General features: G+C 50.0%; 1 protein-coding gene across 2 annotated transcripts; it reads left to right on the forward strand.

The window, feature by feature from the left end:
* The first annotated feature begins 1,989 nt into the window (after positions 1 to 1,989).
* LOC105688200 (locomotion-related protein Hikaru genki) lies at positions 1,990 to 17,655 on the forward strand. Of its 2 annotated transcripts, XM_025746759.2 has the most exons (9): positions 1,990 to 2,475; positions 4,225 to 4,307; positions 6,648 to 6,810; positions 8,477 to 8,647; positions 9,675 to 9,809; positions 10,199 to 10,342; positions 11,293 to 11,502; positions 15,243 to 15,440; positions 16,064 to 17,655. In XM_025746759.2, exons 1-9 carry the CDS (start codon positions 2,385 to 2,387, stop codon positions 16,267 to 16,269), a joined length of 1,401 nt encoding a protein of 466 aa, XP_025602544.2. In that variant the 5' UTR covers positions 1,990 to 2,384; the 3' UTR covers positions 16,270 to 17,655. The 2 variants fall into 2 exon arrangements, with proteins under 2 accessions (XP_025602544.2, XP_048505361.1); XM_048649404.1 differs by lacking the exon at positions 8,477 to 8,647.
* The last annotated feature ends 541 nt before the right edge of the window (positions 17,656 to 18,196 follow it).

An 18,196-nucleotide genomic window follows, 5' to 3' on the forward strand; every position in this document is an offset into this window, starting at 1 on the left:
TTCTTTGTCGGGGAGTAAGCGAGTAGAAAGTTCGATGGAAATATAAGTGGCGGGGGAGCGCGTAATTCCGAATGTACATACGTCGCACGTATTCATATCGTGCACGTCGACGTGAAATTCGATTGTAAGAAAACTGGAAATAAGAAAAAAATTCGAAAAATACATCGTCCCTCCGAGACGTCTGCAAAAAAAGCTCCACCTGACCGACCCCCCCCCCATACAACAGACAACACCGGTTCGACGTTTCTCGCGTGTCTGCAATTTCGCCGAAACTTTCGGGGTATCGCGAGTTGTCACTCGAGTAAAGGTGCGTCCGCGGGACGAGAATCGGAAGCCATGTACTTCCGGAGTACGCTGCATGGGCATACCTATACGAGCTTTGCTCCATGGGAGAAAAGTTTCGCCAGGGGCTATTTGAGGTGCTCACTTCCCTCCGCTCCTTTATATTCAGGTACAATATCGCTCCCGAGAGAATCATTTATTAACCATGAGCAATATCGGATATTGCATTTAAATTTATCCCCCCAACCCCCACCCCACGCGTCAATTTTCCCTTTTTTTCTTCCGCGTCCCTTACGCGTCAACAGGTAAAAACTAGAAACTTTACGTCGTTTTTTTTTTTTTTTTTCTTTCAATTCGCCGTGGGTGACTCGAACGAATACGCGTTCCTAATAATATCGGCTGCACGGAGTCGCGAGAGAAAAGAAATAAGAGCCGAGATAAATGTGTGTGTGTGTGTGCGCGTGTGTGCGCGCGAGCGCGAGCGAGGGCACGCGATGGGGGATTACTCCGTGCTCGAAGGATGATCAAAGTAAAGGAGTCTCGTACAGAGTATTATATAACTTTGTTGGATCGAAAAAGTAGTTTCGAGTCTAATAGAGGTGGAGATTGAGGTGAATCTTCCACTCGGTATAAGATCGGTATAGTTGCCCCCTCGTCTCGTCGAAAGTTCGAGCTCGGTGTTTAATTAAACCGTAATTTTATTTACCCCGTGCAAATTAATTTATCCGCAACTACGTCGGCCGAGAAAACCGCCGCAAAGTAGATATCGGCCATTAACTTTGGATTCATTAAAATTTCATCAGGAGCGGGCGAACCGCCGGCAATAACGCGGTATCGAAACGCGAAACGGGCCCGCACCGCCCGAATGCCGCCGCCGCCGGTACGCCGCCGTTCGGATTTCCGTCGGATCCCGTCGATCCCGCGTCCCTCGAATTTTCCGATTATCCGACGCAATTCGTTATCCGCACGGTGACGCGTCTCGCCTCCCGCCCTCACGGTTGTTGCGAAACGCAACTCTCCTCGGAAACTACTACGCTAAATTTCCCACCTGGGACAGGACATCCTGTGGGTAACCGACTCGCTAACATCGCCGTACCAATTCTCCGCGCTCCTCTACGTCGTCGGTCCGACCGCCGCCTCCCGACCTCCGCCCCACGTACGAAACCGGATTTTATACAAACCGGGATCCAACGCGTCGGGGACAGGGACTTCCACTACCTACAGGTTGCTAACCGAAGCCCCCTCAGGACCGCCGCCGCCGCCGCGCAACGTAAGGGAGGACGGCGAAATTTTCCCTTTGAGGATTTCCCGTCCGTCTTACGCGGGCTTTTCACCCCAGCCGTACCTGTGGCCCCGTGGTGCGGATTTATGATTTTTTTCTCGCGGATCGATGACGCGAATCGACGTGGTCCAGAGCGACGACGGATTCGGCGACGCGAACCGAACGTTTCCTCGAAGCTGGCGACGCTTTGGAAATTTTCGCAAACGAAACCGAAAAAGAATCGCGTGGACTTTTGATCGGCAGAAATGCAACTTGTAACGATTACGTGTAACCCGTGCATACGGTAGGTATATACATGTAGGTAGGTACGGTGTATTCTGACGGGTATGTATATATATATATATATGTGTAACATTGGGCCGGAGCGCTTGCGTCCTGAGGGTGAAAGCTCAGGTCCGGATGTCGGGATAAATTTCTCCTCGGGTGGGTGGTGGTAGTTCTGCGTTGCCTTTCCACGAGGTCGGACACGCGCGAAATTCTCGGGGCTCGTTGAAAATCGTCGAGAGGTAACGTTATGTAGGCCAAGCCGACACGCACTCGCCTGTTTGAAGTGCGCTTAATTTTGTGCGTCTCGTTCGTAGAATGATCGCCGAGATATCGACGATTCGTACGCCGATGCGGTTCGCTTCGAAATCCGTTTTTGCCACGTCGTCCCCTCGTTCGAAGTATTTTTCGTCATTGAGATATGCGAGCATCGTCGTAAGACGTCGCGCGACACCCCATCGTTGTTGTTGTTTCGAATGATCGGTGTGAAGTGAATCAACGACGTTGATCGAGGATCGGAATTCGACGCGGTGTTCGTGATCTCGAAACGTCTGAAATGCTTGTAATGCCGGATGCAATCTGGCCAGTGTTTCTACTGCAACTACTTGCGGCTGTGACTGTGGATTGCAGTCGCGAGGGTAAACAAGGTGCGTTCGTAAAAGAGAAACAGATTGCGTTGATTTTACGTCGTTGTGCCAATATTTGACCGGATCAAACTCTCGCCTACGTAAGAATGGAGATTGAACGAACGAAGGTCGAACGAGGACGCCGTTGACAATCACGGCGATAAGAAGAACAAGAGTGAAAACTTCTTCAGAATCTGAAAAGCGAACAATTAACGCGAGACTCTTCGGCTGGGGTTCGTTGACCTCAGGGGCGAGGGGGGGGGGGGACGCGATGTTTGTTTTCTTCCAGACGATCTCCGAACGAAACAAATTTACGTGTCTCGTTTCACCACGTATACCGCACTCGTGGTCTGGCGACGATTTTCTTTCACGTACTCGAAGGTCGCCGAACTCCGAATGACCTTGAGGAACGCATCTAAGAGTCCAATCTTCGCCGCGGGTCGTTCGGCGTAACGAGAAATCGAGAAATTTGCGCGGCCGAACGAAATGGGACATTGTTTCGGGGGGCGGAAGGTAGAAATTTTTCGACCCGGAGCCGGTGCGTCGAGCCAATCGAGGGACCTGATTGTTCCACGATTTCTTTGAAAATTTCATATTTCGAATGACCGCAGTACCTGGAGCTGCGCGCAAAACGGGTCAACGCGACGCACACGAACACGCGATCTACCAGCTCTACGTGTTCATGTGAATGAAACTGTTACCCCCACATACAAGCGTACGAGGTATTAATGCCGCAGGTACACGTAGAGAGTCCGTGGAAATCGAACAATCTAGTCGAGTGCGCGGCGTAATAGCGTCAAATCAAATACGCTCCGCGTGCAATAGGAACAATCGACGTGGAAAAGGGTCGGTATACGTAACAATTTGCTACATAGATGGCAAAATTGAAATACAAAGTAAACGAGAAGCCAACAACAAATCGGAGCGCGATTCCCGTAAGGAATCTCCTTTTTCTCTCCTTCAGGTTTTTCGTCCGATGAAATTTTTCCAATCCGAACAAAAATGATGTACATCTTTCACGTATATTCGATTTTCAATCGTAGCTCGACGAAATTTTCGATCCAGTTCCGGTCAAATTTCCTCAAATTTTCAAAATGCAGACTCCGATCTTCATCGATATCGCGAAAAATTCGGATGATTTCTTAATTGTTTCGCGTATTTTTTACGTACGTACCTCGCGCGCGGCGTAATTTATGGAAAAGTAAACGAGGCTTTTCGCATTTTCTCGCATAGGGTAATGCATACTAATTTCACATTTTTTAATTACCTTAATTTTCATTTTAATTTCATTCGACCGTACCGCCCCACCGTCGCCATACATCGTACGGGTGTGTACGACGTGTACCGCATCTGTAGTATTTTCATTACCTTCCGCCACATTTTTGCACATTATAAAATTATACATATACCTATACACGCTCGACGTTTCATAGAAAAAATTTAAACGCTCGTGAATCCGATGAGAAGTAATTACTCGCATAGCTACGTGCGTTCCATTTTCAAATATTCCGCTATTGTACTGGTCGCTATATTTATCGTTGTAATATTTGTATGCGAATAACGATAACGATAACGCGAACAACAACGCTAACAACATCGACGAACACTCTCCGATACAAAGCCACGGGAAAAACGGACGAACGAATTATCCGTAATTAATGCTGACGATCAATCGTCATACGATTCATTAATTATACTATACATATGTATAATCTCTGACGTACGGTGTGCGTACAGGTCGATATTGACGGTCGATTTTTTCCGTTACAGATAACGAAAATATACAACCAGGATGCAAACTCGAAGGGATGCATCCGTTGCTCATCGTCACTTACAAAAATATCACGATATCGGTAAGTATCCGCCTCTCGAACGCGACGCGTTGCACAGCCGCGAAAAAACTTTATCGTTTCCATACCTACGGAGAACCTAGACGCGATTAATTTCCATGAATTTATCTCATCGAAACGAGAACCGCGAGAGAAATTACAGGCCGAGGTACTACAACGTTGATTACAAGTAAGGCGGAAAAGCTTCGGGTGGTACCGTCTTGCACTCGTTATTGTTTTCTCTCATTTTTCCGATCCCATCCGCATCCCTTTGTTTATTCACCGCGATCAATATTCCGTCAGCCTTCAAATATTCCTTTATAATGGCTACGTCATCTTACATTTTACTTCTCCACCTTTACTCCCCCCCCCCCCTCCCCCCCACCCCTCGCTGCGATATCTTTCACCTCGCGTATACCCCTTACATGTATAATATATAATACGGTGTGTATCGCCGCCGATCGGATGAATCTCCTCCAACGCACCGACGATAAATCACGCGATCGCGTTCAACGAGCGTCCGGATCCGACGAACGAATGAAACCACGAGAAAAAGTACCATTATACCTTTACCCGTACGAACGGATGAAAGAAATGCGAAATAAACTGCACGTGTGCAAACCACGCGTCGCGACGAGCTAACGAACAATACGATTCGAGCGAGGGTAAAAACTCGCCGGCTGAAAAATGTAATAAGCGCAAGATTAATTTTTCCAAAAGGTACCAAAAATGGCCGCGCCCAGCGTTACGCGTGAATAAAGCGCCGGGTGGATGGGATTAAAGGTTATCCACACGTTCCCTCGGATGCGAGGAGTTCAGAGAACTCGTGATCTTTTCCACACGCGCACACACACCTGTACACCTGTTTGCATATTTATTATTATAAATAAGACGCGGCGGTCGGAGCGGCCGAAGGACTTTATCCCTTATTATTAAGGGTTCCGATACAGGAAACGGCGGTTCATTGGTAACCCTTGGGGCAAAACCGACCAATTTGTAACCAAATAAGGCTACTCGCGACCACCCCTCCCCCCACCCCCCGGCCCTTCACCCCTTTCTCCCCCTACCCCCCCGGTCCCTCCCGCCCCTTTCAATCCATTAGGCAGGGTGCGTTACACCGCGTATACCCATCGCCGCTAGTACTTACCATTCCAATCCAATATTCCGCTTTATACTTAAAATTCCTACGTACGTACGTACGTATAATAGTTGGGACGAGGATTCGACGGATGGTAGGTTTCGTCCGTCGGTTCACCCGGATCGCATCCGCGCATCGATCGTCGGGGATCCGCGTAGGGAAATTTTTTTCCTCTCCTCACGGATTTCATTCGGATTTTTTGATTTTTTTTGTACGACGACGGCGGACCGTGTCCGTTCGAACGATACACCAGCCGCGTACGGATTGAATGTTTCATTCGAATCGATAAGACGGATATGGACAGACTTTTGTTTCCGGGCACAAGCCTTCCGCCGTTTTATCGCAGCCCTGCGAGAGCAGCTGCGGATCCGCACCAATCTAAGCGTAACCGTCCTCTCCGTAACCGTGTTTCGAAAATTTTCACCTTTGAAGTTACTTGCCGCACGGCGAAACGTCGGCCCGAAGGTAAAAGGAAATAATACACGGGATCAAAGGGAGGAATTCGTCTCCTCCGCTCCCCGAATCGAAGCGGGTTCTCCGTATCCGTTTCAACCGACAAACCGTATCCTCCCTCGCGAGTGTTCCCCGTTTTTTTTTTTTTCCTCCTCCTCCTCCCCAGCCGTACGGCGGCTCGCGTTTCGCTCTCGAGACGACGCCACGATGATTCGCTTCAAGGTGTACGCAAAATCCGCACCGTTTCCGAACGCCTGTCGGACGCTTTATCGGTACGCCCTCAATCTCGCGGATATCGCTCGGCGTGATTTTACGAAATCTCGAGTGTCTCCGAAAAAGCGGGTCGAGGGCCGAGGAAAAAAAACTTGCAAAAAAGATTTCGTCGTCCGCCCGTCGGATATTTCGCGGTTCTGATTTTCGTTCGAACGTTCCCGGAGGCGACAAAGGGCCCGGAAAAGTGGGGGGAGGGGGAGGGGGTTACGCCCTCCTCGGGCCGGAAGCTGCTCGCCGCCCGTACCGCCGCACGTCGGGAGATTATCTTCCCTTTTATCATTTCGCGATCTCCGAGTTCTCCGATCCCCCCGAGATATACACCCACCCCTGTGGCCCCTAGGTGCGGTTGTGTACACGGGACGCTTCGCCGGAGGATTAAGGAATATCGGTTGTACGCGTCGCGGCGGGGGGTGGGAGGATTGGGAGGAGGGGGGAGGGGGGAGGGGGAGGGGGAGCGACGTTCGGTGGGATGCTACAAGGGAGGCTGGGTGTCGTTTCAGGCGGATAAGATTACGCTACCCAACGGTGCGCGGGTCGCCGTTCGATGCAGAGAACTTGGCAGGTACAAACTCCACGGGGATTCTTCGCTCCAGTGTCGTAACGGCGCATGGAATGGAAAACTACCTTCTTGCGTCCCGACCACCGCCATTTCAAATTACACCGGTGAGTAACATAAAACTCTCATCCGTATGCGTGCAAATACACCGTATCCTTTATTCTTATCTCATTATTGTCGTCGTCGTCGTTGCACCGTTATCGTTATTACATTTCTACCCCGTCGCCCCGTCGCACCCCCCTTTTCGCCGGTAACTCCGCGTGTACTCGCACCGTGTGGAGTACGGTTTCTATCGACGGACGGGTGTACCCGCTACTACCCGCTTGTACACGAGAAGAGTGGAACACGAGCGGTATTTTAACGGTTCTTTGAAAAAGTATAACAAAGCGGAAAATTGTCCGGGGAAAAATGTCAGCGTGCGGCGAGAGAAAGAGAGAGAGAGAGAGGGAGGGAGGGAGATTCGGAGCTTTGTGTACGTGTACAGTTCGCGCGACGGAACGTGGGGATGATGAGAAAAAGGGGTGGAAAAAGACGGAGGGTGGGGGGGGGGGGGGGGGATGGGACGTCGAGACGGTACATAAAGCGAGCGTGATGTGGTCGCCTACGCGTTTTTATGGACGTGGGTGGGTACGTACCCGTGTGTACCGCGCGTATGTTTTGACATGCACGCCGGTGAGTATAGACGGAAATATGATGTACACGCGGGGGAGGGGGGGAAGGGGGGAGGGGAGGGGAAAAGTCCCGGGGATGTAGGTGTAACGTGCAAAGTAGAAAGTGAGATAAAAAAAAAAAAAAAAAGAGAGGAGAGGAGAAAAGAAAAGAAGAGAAGACTCTAGTTTTTATACCGAATTGAGGAAGTATAAGGTATATACATATATAATGGCGCGTGAAGCGAGAGAAACGTTGCGGGGTAAAAGAGAGGAAAAAAAGGGGGAGGACCGGCGAGGTTGGATACGTGTTCGGAAAGTCAATCGGTATAGGAGACGTCGTCGCGTCGTCGTCGTCGTCGCGAACAACGGTTGTCTGGATCGTCGAACAAACTCCGCGGAATACACGTATACGTACATACGTATACGTACACGTGTAACGGTGCAGCCGCGAACCAGTTCGTTTCAGATTCGAAATCGCGGCTTTATATAGTTGGGAATATTTTTTTCTCTCTATATTCGTTCATTTTTTTCTTCATTCTTTCTTTATTCTCCTCCGACTTCGTGTCGTGTACTCGCAGTTAGTTACTTTGATAATATAATGAACGCGGAAATTCTATCCCGGTAGTTGCAGTTCGCGGAATAGAGAGAAGAAAAAAAAAAATAAAATAAAAAAGAGAAAAAAAAAAAAGGATCCGCACCCCGCTGCAGCTGCACTTCGCTCGTTACAGAGCTATTATAACGATGTAATTATATAGCGTGATTACGGCATTCGATTTTTTCTATTCTATTTCGCTCCGCATTCGATACTACCCGATGCAAATCGGGCGGAGAATCGAAAAATCGAATCCTCGGCCGTTTCGGCGCCCGACGAAACTCCGATTTCTCTATAGTCGATCTTTCTTCCCTCGAAATTTCCGTCGATATCTCAACTCTGAATAGGTGAGAACGCTCGGAATTATACACCGCAACGACGATACTCGGCGACCGCGCGGTCCAAGGGTTGAACGGGGGTGGTGGCGAGGGGGTGGGTCGGCCTTTGATCTTTCTCTTCGGCGTGCGAGTGCACCCGGCTTCCCGACTTGACCCCGTGGTTATATGGGTCTCGAAAATATTTGCTTTTCAGACGACGTCCCGCCGACTATACTGTTCGGTTTGCCGGCCGGTTCGGCGGCTATCGAACCCTCCGGTGCCCTCGCCGTATTTCCCGGCAGCATTTTGCATCTGGAGTGTCTTTTCGCCAGGCGTCTTGGAAATCCGGAATGGACGTGGACGTCGAATCGACAGTATCTCACCGGTAAGTAGACCGCCGCCACGTGGTGATATCATCGTGCGGCAGCTAGTCGAAAATTTTCACTCGTCGGTTCAACGGAGAAACTCAACGATCGATTCGGCCGGTCCGAGATGTATCGCTCGCGGACGCGAGCGAGGGAGAAGAAGAGACGAAAGCCCGATTCGCCGATCGTCTCTTCTCTTCTCTCTCGCTGCGACGATCGCGTGGGGAGGAGGAGGGGGGGGAAGGGGAGGGGAAACATGTACGTGGAATTCGGTTCGCGAATTTGCAATCCAAATGGGCGAATACCTCACCGTATTCGTAATTCGTTAGGGTGGAAATGCAGGGGGGGGGGGGGGGGGGGGGTGCTTTCGACGCGCACCGTCGTCTCGTCCTCCGTTGCGCCGCGGTGTAACGTCATCTAGCGCGCCTCGTCGTCGTTGGAAAAATGAAACTGCGATCGCGAAGAATGTCGTCGTACGACATTCGGGGTGATATGTACGCCAAATCGGAATAAAATCGAGGGATAGCCCTTGGAGATATAAAACCGTTATCTCGATCCGACGCTCATCTCGATTCATTTCCACCTCCGCCTCCGCCCTTCCGCCCTCCGCCACTCGAAGATCCCTCGGATGAAAATGGGGGAATTCGGAGGGTGCGGGGGCTGCGGGGGCTGCGGAACCGAGGGGGATGCTCGGGTGCCGGATGTCGGATGCGGGAGGTCGGAGATCGGAGGGCCCCGGCTCGCGTAGACGGGGGAATAAATAAACACCGGAGGCTCGATCAAATCTGTTCGTCACGGACGAATAACAGCGCGACCTCCGGCCCGTAATACCGCGCCTATTACCAACCGCGTACTCCGTTACCCCTTACGCGCGAATTAGGCCTCGATACACATTAAGCCGCGTAAACATCCCGTGTGCTCGCGCGTTCACGGGTATCAGCACGTGTACAGGGTGGACGTCGGCGAACCGGAGCTTTCGGGACAACGCGACGCTGCTTACCCTCCGGGTTAATTACTACTTCGATTTTTCGTTCCTCTGTTTTCCAGGATGGGCGATCGCCGCCGCGGAGAGAGACTGGAAGTACAGGTTATCGATATATTACGCGAAGACGCAGGATTCCGGGGTTTACACGTGCTCCACGCCCAGGGGATTGACCAATTCCATCCGGGTGCACGTCGTCGGTGAGTTCTCCTTCCGAATCCGACGATACCTCTTTGAATTTTTTAGAGTCGAGAGGAGTCGCCGACTTTTCATAGAAACTGACGTATTTTACCCGTATACTGATACGAAAATCTCTTCGACCGAAAACTGAGCCCTTTCTCGGTTTTATTGTTCATTCGTCGAGTTCGCCTCCTTCCTCGGTCTTCGTTGTAGAAAAAAAGAAGAAAAAAAAAAAAGATTCCTCACATATCGGGAGGGTGCGAGAATTGATAATAAAAAAAAAAAAAAAAAAATAGCCGACGAAGAACGGAGAAGAGAAGTTTGCGAGACGGAAAAAAGGAGTGCGCGAACGATAAGACTGGAGGGCCAGCCGCAGGTTGACCCCAAGAATTTACTTGTCGCGTTACAGACGTCCATTGTCCGACGATCGGACAACCGGCGGCACCGTTGAGCGGCAAAATCGAGGGCGCTCGGATGGGCCAGAGCGCAATGTTCAAGTGTCCGAAGGGATACAGGTTGGAGGGTGCGCCGAACATAACTTGTCAGTATAACGGTGAGTCAGTGCTTTTTTTCTCTCCCCCCGTCCGTATACGCGTACCTACACTTTTTTCCCCCGCTCCTCTCTACCCTCCGTTTTTCTCGTCCGAAAAATTTTATTGTTCCGAGCACGCGTCAGGAGTCGCCGATTGTTCCCTTAGAATTTGTTCCGCTTTATTTTTCACGTCCGAGGGCGGGGGACGATTCGTCTTCGCGTCGCTCGCCAATTCCGCTTTTTTTTTTTTTTTTTTTCTTTCTTCTTATCTCGGTTACATCGGCAGAGCGTCGCACGACTTTATTAGATCGCGAATCGCGGGAAATCTTTTATTTATTCAGCTTTTTTTCGCCGTTCGCGGATCGGCACCGCTGCAGGCGAACGGCGATAGCTTTTTTTTCCGAGCTTCTAATTTTATCCCCCGTAGCTCCGGTTTCTTCTGGACTTCAGTCCTGATTACTACCAGTTTTTCCGACTCAAAAGTTTAATCTTACAAAACTCCGCTCTGGCCGGAGTCGCGAAAATAAATGCCCCCGCCATTCGTCCGTAATTGAACGCCGCGCCAGGTATAGGTATACCACCACCCCTGCCTTTTATTGAGAGTCCGCGACCCGCCGCTGCAGTGTGAACAATTGTTCGAGTCGTAAAAGTAAACGGTCCTCTTATCGCGATTCCTTTTTTTTTTTTCTTCATCCTACCTTTCTCTTCAAAGGGACAATTCCTTTTTCCTTATGTTTCAGTTTCCTTTTTCCTCCCCTCCCCCTCCCCCTTCCCCCCGTACCTGCGCGGCTACTTTTTATCCTCCCTTCCCTCCGCCCCTCTCCGGAGCACCTCGCGACTCTCCCCGCTACTTTGTACGTACGTACGCGGGATATACGGGGTGTCCCGGAATCGGAGTGGACACATTTTACGCATACGAGGGAAGGAGGAAGAGGCGAGGCGGTGAAAGGATCGGTTGATGTTTGTTTCAGGTGTTTGGTCCGCCGAGGTTCCGCGGTGCGAGGCGATCCTTTGTCCTCCGGTCGAACCGACGAACGCAACGCTGCAACTCCTCGAGCACAACAACAGCCACGGTGGTCGCGTAGTTTTCGCCTGTATGTGGGGATACAAACTTTTGGGTCCTCAGAGCATTCGGTGCGAGGGAGACGGCGTCTGGACGAACTCCATACCGACCTGTACAGGTTACATTCAATTCCACGGGCAACCTTTAATACGGAGGAGCCCTTTCAACTCTCGCCATTAATAACCTTTGTTTATTTACTTGTTTGTTTCTACGCTTGTTTGTTTGTTTGTTTGTTTGTTTGTTCGCTCGTTCGCTCGATCCTCTTGTTTACCTCTGCGTGAACTTTCAGCGTCTAGCTAATAATAGTTAATCCCATGCCGCACGCACGATTTCGTCCGACCTTCCCGCGCGATACCGAGAGTTTCTCGGGGGAGTCCGTTTCCTCCGACAAAACTCTGATCTCCGTCAACGTCCGCTTCGTTCAACTTCCCTCCCGCGAAAACTCGCGGGAATTTTCTTCGAGCGTCGAACGTTTTACCGGAAAATCCATTTACCCGATCGTCGATCGAGTTATCGATTCGGTTTTTCAGAAATCGAGCGAACGATCGGGGGCGAGAATTTTCGAAAAATTCCGTCGAAAAAAGCGGTCGAGCTGTGAGGTAGAATTTTTTTTCAAAAAAATTCATCGATATCTGCGGGTGACTGAAACGAGGAAGACGGAGTCGGAGCTTTTGCAATAAAAGCGCTCTCGCCCTCAGCCGGGGGTCGAAGCTTATCTGTGAAAGCTTTCCGCTCCTGCGAATATAAATTTTCATCGCGGGCCGATTACATTTCACGCTACGTATACGTACACATGTATACCCCTAGCGATGTGTAACGTAAGAAAATTAGGATGCATTTCTTGACCTCGTCGGAATATCGCTCGGAAATAGAGCGAGCGATTCGCGTCCCAATTTCGCGCGCGCGGCGCACCGCGGTCCTCCATCGACGTTATCGTCCGGGGTCGGGTGAATCGGGGTAGAATAACGGGAATTTACCAACCTTTGCGAAGGGTGTGCCGGTGTGCGGGTACGCGACTGCACGACCACGGTTCAACTTAAACCGAGCTAAACTAAACCGAACTCAAGTTTAAGTCCGGCGAACTTTCCGAGCCAAGTTGTCGGCGTAGTTATAAGGAACTTGGCGAAACTCTAATGACCCCAATTTGACGAGTTGATCGTAAGAATTGTCGCCGGGTAGTCCCGCGACGCGCTAACGAACTGTCGACTCCCCGGAATTGACGGATGAGTTTTCCCTCCGGTTTTTTTCTTTTTTTTTTTTCATTTTTCATTTTTCTTCATTTTTCGTCCCCAAACGCGGCTGCTTTTCATTATCTCATTACGCGATGTTTCTTTTCCGCAGGATCGCAGTTTTTCGTGAATCTTGGCGTCGCTTCCTTGTCGTCGGCAGCGCGCGCGGGGAGAAACTTGTCGGGGTATTTGTCAACCGTTTTCTGAAACGATAAAGGAACCAGGTGGGGGATGGGGGTGGGGGGGGGGGGGATGTACGGCGTATAAAATGTCGGGCGAACTCGCGCCGTTGCAACGGGAGTATAGCGGCGGATCACCGCCAACATCTGTGCGGCTGAAATTCTTCAAGAGTAAGCTGCGAAAGCTCACTATCACTTTACATCACGCGGATACCTCGCCGGCAGCAGTTTCTCTTGCCACTTGTTCCCTGTACACACGGAGGAATTTTATTCCCCCTTTCATCTCAACCCCTACCGCCCCTCCTCGCCCTCCTCACCCTGTTACGGGTGCGCGGGTTCTACTCGAACATCCGAATGTTACAAGGTAATCCGGTAGAAGCGTTGCGAAACCCGAAGGAATCCGCGGGGGCCGAAGAATCGCGGAAAATGGAGCCGTCGTGTGCGAGGAGATAAAGAGAAAGGTCGTCGAAGACTCGGATCCGAGGGGGGTGGAAAAAAAAGAAAAAGAAAAAAAGAGAAAAAAGAAACAATTATACTCGGAAATTTTCAACGTTCGTTTCAACCGAAGAATTTCCCTGCCGATCCCTCCGTATCCTTCCGTACGGGATTAAATATTCGTTTTATTTTCAACCCTTTTCCTTTTTTCTCATTCTCGTTCATCGACCCCGGCTCACGTCACCCCCTTCGGATATATTATTCTTAATTACGAGTTGTTTTTCCCCCCCACCCCCACCCCCTCCCCCCCCTCCGTTTTTTTATTCAGCCGAGCGGAGCGATCTGTTTTTCTTTCTTCTTATCGCAATGCCTCGAACGTCGCGGCGAATGTAACGTAGACCTGGTTGATACTCGAGCACTTTTCCCCTCATACGCGCGCAGGTAGTTTTCCCTTATAATATCCACCTCGCGTCTCGCTGGGGGGATTCGAAAGTTTTCCGGGGCGAACACTTTGCAGCAGCCAGGAGGCCGGGTGGTTAGGTGAAAAAGTTTCCTTTTGACGCGTGTCAATGTCACGGAGATTGGAAAATATATACGGGGGTGCGGCGTATACCTGTATATGTTACATGTATAGCACAAGCGGCGTCGTACAAAGCTTCTTCTGGCTTTTTACGATCGTACGGTACGGTACGGCGTATAAGAGAACCCCGCGTCAAGTTTACGGTACGGGGCAGTCCTACGGTGTTGTGCAGGTTAATTGGTACTCTGGACGTTGCAGCGTAGCGCTACACCCCGCGTTCGCACGGACGTGCAGGGGGGGGGGGGGGGGGGTGAAAAAACTTCTTGATTGGAATTTCATTTCTCAACTTCTTCGCTACTCCAACAAGGGCAATCATTATCGGGTAACAATTTTATCCACGGGTGCGAGGGGAACGCTGATAAAATTATTATACCTCCGCTGTACCAATACTCGCTCCGTTCCATCGTCTATACGTATATAACTCGAGAGCGAATTATCGTAGCCTTTTTTTTTCTTCGCGTTCTCGCTCTCTTGTAAGCAGCGTGATTTCGAAAGACGAACGTGGCTAGTTTCGAACGAAAAAGTGATAAAGTGTTTCGGTCCAAATAATAAGCAGATTCGAACTTTTGGAGGTATGTTATTGACCGTGACGGTTGCGGAATAATCAAATTAGAGAATTTTGTATATATCACGGCGAGCTCATTCTTAATTAGGATTACTCATCGTATAATATCGCGACTTATGCGATACGCGAGCGCGGTCCGGAATACTCATCCCCCAATTTACGATGTTTGTTTTCTTCGATAATCCGTTTATCTGTTTGTTCGCCGGCGATTAGTTCGCTCGATGGTAAAAAAAGCAAAATTAAACGGACGAGCGAATAAAAGAAAAAAAAGAAAAAAAAAAAAACAAGTAGAATAAACGGCAAACTTCGCCCTTGCGCTAGCTGAGAATGCCATAAAAAAAAATCGCGAACAGTAAGATAAAATTACGGAACCATATTTCACTTGGTAATAATCCAACCGCCCGATAATTGTACGAATTTCGATGAGATCGGTGCAGGGGGTCAAAGTACAAGGTCAACGGGCCCCCGGTCGATTCTTCTCGATGACCTCCGAGCTCGGGGTGAAAAGGAAACGCGAGACACGCGTATTCGTATATGTAAACCGCGTTTAGCATTCCGCGACTTCCAGGAGTCGAGCCTGAAGCCGGAGTCGTTGTTTTCCGTTTGTTTTAAAGATTACATCCGGAGCCGAGTCTGAATAACGTTCGCTTCTGGCGTAGCGTATTACACACGAACAGCTAACGAACGAAATCGAGCCCTGACCCCGCGGCGGCACGTCAAGAGGATTAACGCCACCGCGTATCTTTTCTCCTTTTTTTAACCCCGCTCCCTTCGCAAAGAACCCTTCGGCCCTTTGTTGTTTCGCAGACGGGCACGCGGGTTGTTCGTCGACGTGCTCCGTTTATATCGTACGCTTATTTTTCCCCGCAGAGATAACCTGTCCGCCGCCGGTGCCCCCGAAGAGCGGTCGGATCGTCGAACACGAGAGAGCGAATTCGAGGAAACGGAGCCGCGGACGGAAGGTCGGAGCTCTGGTCCAGTTCGCCTGCAGACCCGGACATCAGCTGACGGGCGAAGCCTCGATAATATGCACGGAGAGCGGCAGCTGGTCCCACCCGACGCCGATTTGTAAGATTTTTCTTAAAATTTGACGAATTTCTTGGACTCGATTCCACGACGTCTAACTATAGTATATGTACATATACATATATCTACGTTGTCTGGCGCTGCACAGACTCTGCCGAAGAGAAAAATGACGGTAAAAGATGTTCATATCGTCTCGTGCTTGACGGGTGAAATAAGATATCCGATATTTCAGGCTCCTCCCTTCGCTCGTGCTCTACGTGTTTAGCGGAGCTCTCGCCGACGGATGGTGAATTTCCGGCGGAAAACTACGCGCTCCCAAAGGGAAAACTATAGCTCCTACCCTGCAGCTGTAACGAGATTTTAAAAGTTTCTCTCCGATCGTTTCGAGAATTATACGGGGTATTCAACGCCGAATCACTTAGCCCGCAGTCCCGAGCGATATCCGAGTAATCTTTTCCCTTCGATTTTATTTTTCTCGCCTAACTTTCCGCCCTCGGAATCAAAACAACTATTTTCCCTTCTTCCCCGGCTCTTCGAAAAGGCAGACGATCGAAGGGGAATTCGAAATTGGCGGAAAATTGTTTTTCCGTTTATCCGCGCGAAACGGCGACGAAGCGAATCGCAGCCTTTTTCGCTATATGTATACGTCGTTGTTTTCTTTGCAGGCAAGGTGCGATGTCCTTACCCGGGGGATCCGCCGCACGGGAGGATAGCGCCGTTGAAATTTTGGTACGAGCCGGGGGATAACATCCAGGTGACTTGTTCGCCGGGTTACGTGACCCCCCTCGAACCCGTGAAGAGACCGACCTGTCGAGAGAACGGAGTGTGGAGCGGCCCTCCGCCACCCTGTCGATCGTACAAAGACGTTTAGGGAAGAGAAAACGAAGCGGACGCGAAACGAGGAGAGCGAGATGCGAACCACGACGCGACGACGACGACGAGCGAATCGCGTCGGAATTCAAAACGCCAGCGTTCTCAACGAAAGAATCAAAAAAACGTCCCACGCCAGTCGACGACGTTCGCAGTTCTCCGAATCTGACCCTCCGGTCTTTTTCCCTTCCCTCCTCGTCCTTTTTTCTTCATCTTCGAAACACACGAGAGGAAAACGTGTCCGAGGGCGTCCGTTTAATTTCACATTCCGCCGCGTAGTTTCAATTCTGCGTGACCTTTCACCCGTGAATATATACATATGTGTGTACAGGCGACCGTGCGCGGTATAACTTACCGCGAACACACCGCCGCCTCCGTCTCGACACCGATGCACCGGCGCCACCCCGCCGTGTCACCGCCGGTTGATCTTCAAAGGAATTCCTCCTTACCGTTGAAAATATATTTCGAATTTCGATTCGTTTCGCGCGAAACACGTGCTCCGCTGACTTTTCTTTTACACACGGACACGTGTACACCGATACTACCACGCCGCTACTATATATGGTTTTTATATCCTCGCCGGCGCGGCTGAAAAATTCACCGCAGACAATTTTTCTATATACACGATCTGCTCGAAGAATGTTTTACACAGCTATAAACACTAGACGTACGTACATATAGGGGGCATTTCGCGTCAAATCGACCGGATACATCGACCCTCGCGATACGCGATCGAGTCGACGCGGATTACATTTGAACACGCGAAGGGAGAGTCACGCGATATTTTGAACCTTTCGTACCATACCACCCCTCGCCGCGTTTTCCCAAGTGTGAATTTTCGCGAAAAAAACAAAAAATAATTCGCAAAGTTCAGGTTTCCGTTTAAGCTGCGAAGTTGCGCGACGTGGCCAAGAAATACGAGGGGGGGAGGGGTGGGGGGATCGAGGGCGAGGTTGAACGCGCCGCTCCGTGTGTTTGCAGGGTACGATTAATTGAGTCGTTCTCCCCCTCCGCCCCCGCCCCGTTCCCTCCTCCCCCTCCGAGGCCGGTGCGTAGTTCACATGTGTAAATATAATTCCGGTGAGGTGTTAGTCGAATAAATAAAATTCTATAGATGAATGACGAGATAGCGACCCGAGGGTAGCGCATTCCCCAATCAAGTATAAAATTAACGAGGTGTAACCGCCCAATTTATATAATATACACAATAATTATAAGTATAAAACATATACATATATCATAACGACGAGTCAACGTGTAAGATGAGAAAATAACTTAGATAATTTCTTTTCCATATTAACATAGATGATGTACGATATACAAAAATAACGTTTATTCTTTAAAAAAAAAGAGAATGAAAAAGAAAAAAACACAACAAACCAGAGAACGAACGAGATGAGAATTTTTATTGGTCCATATCACGTGATCGCAATATCCCTTTCATCCCTGCGTACGACGATAACGGTCGCGTCACCCCCTAACGTCGATACTTCGGATCGCACCGGAGGCCTCTGTCATCCGTCACATCTGGCCAGGTTTTATCGGTGTATGAATATTTATACGGGTGTTCGGTACGTGTACCGATTGAAATAGCGGAGGAGCAAATTCACCCGGGCGAATCCGATGACGCCGCGGTTATCTCCGACGCGTGAAAAGAGCGCGACGAAATAAGCGGTCCGTTTCGGACTCGTTTGAAAACTTTTTACGCAGATCGCACAGACGATCGTATACAGGTGTATTCGCAGAAGCGAAATCGCTCGTTGTTTCGCTCCGGTAGACGTTGGGCGACGGGATGAAGCGGGACAAGGGGAGGGGGGAGGGGGATGAGGATAACGGACGATCTGCATGCCCAGATATTTGACCGCGTTACGAGCGGATACACCCAGTTTCTATATTCGTAGGCTTCGCTCCTCCGTTCCACCTTTCGT

Source organism: Athalia rosae, chromosome 2 (assembly GCF_917208135.1).
Source record: "Athalia rosae chromosome 2, iyAthRosa1.1, whole genome shotgun sequence".
Classification (NCBI taxonomy): domain Eukaryota; kingdom Metazoa; phylum Arthropoda; class Insecta; order Hymenoptera; family Athaliidae; genus Athalia; species Athalia rosae.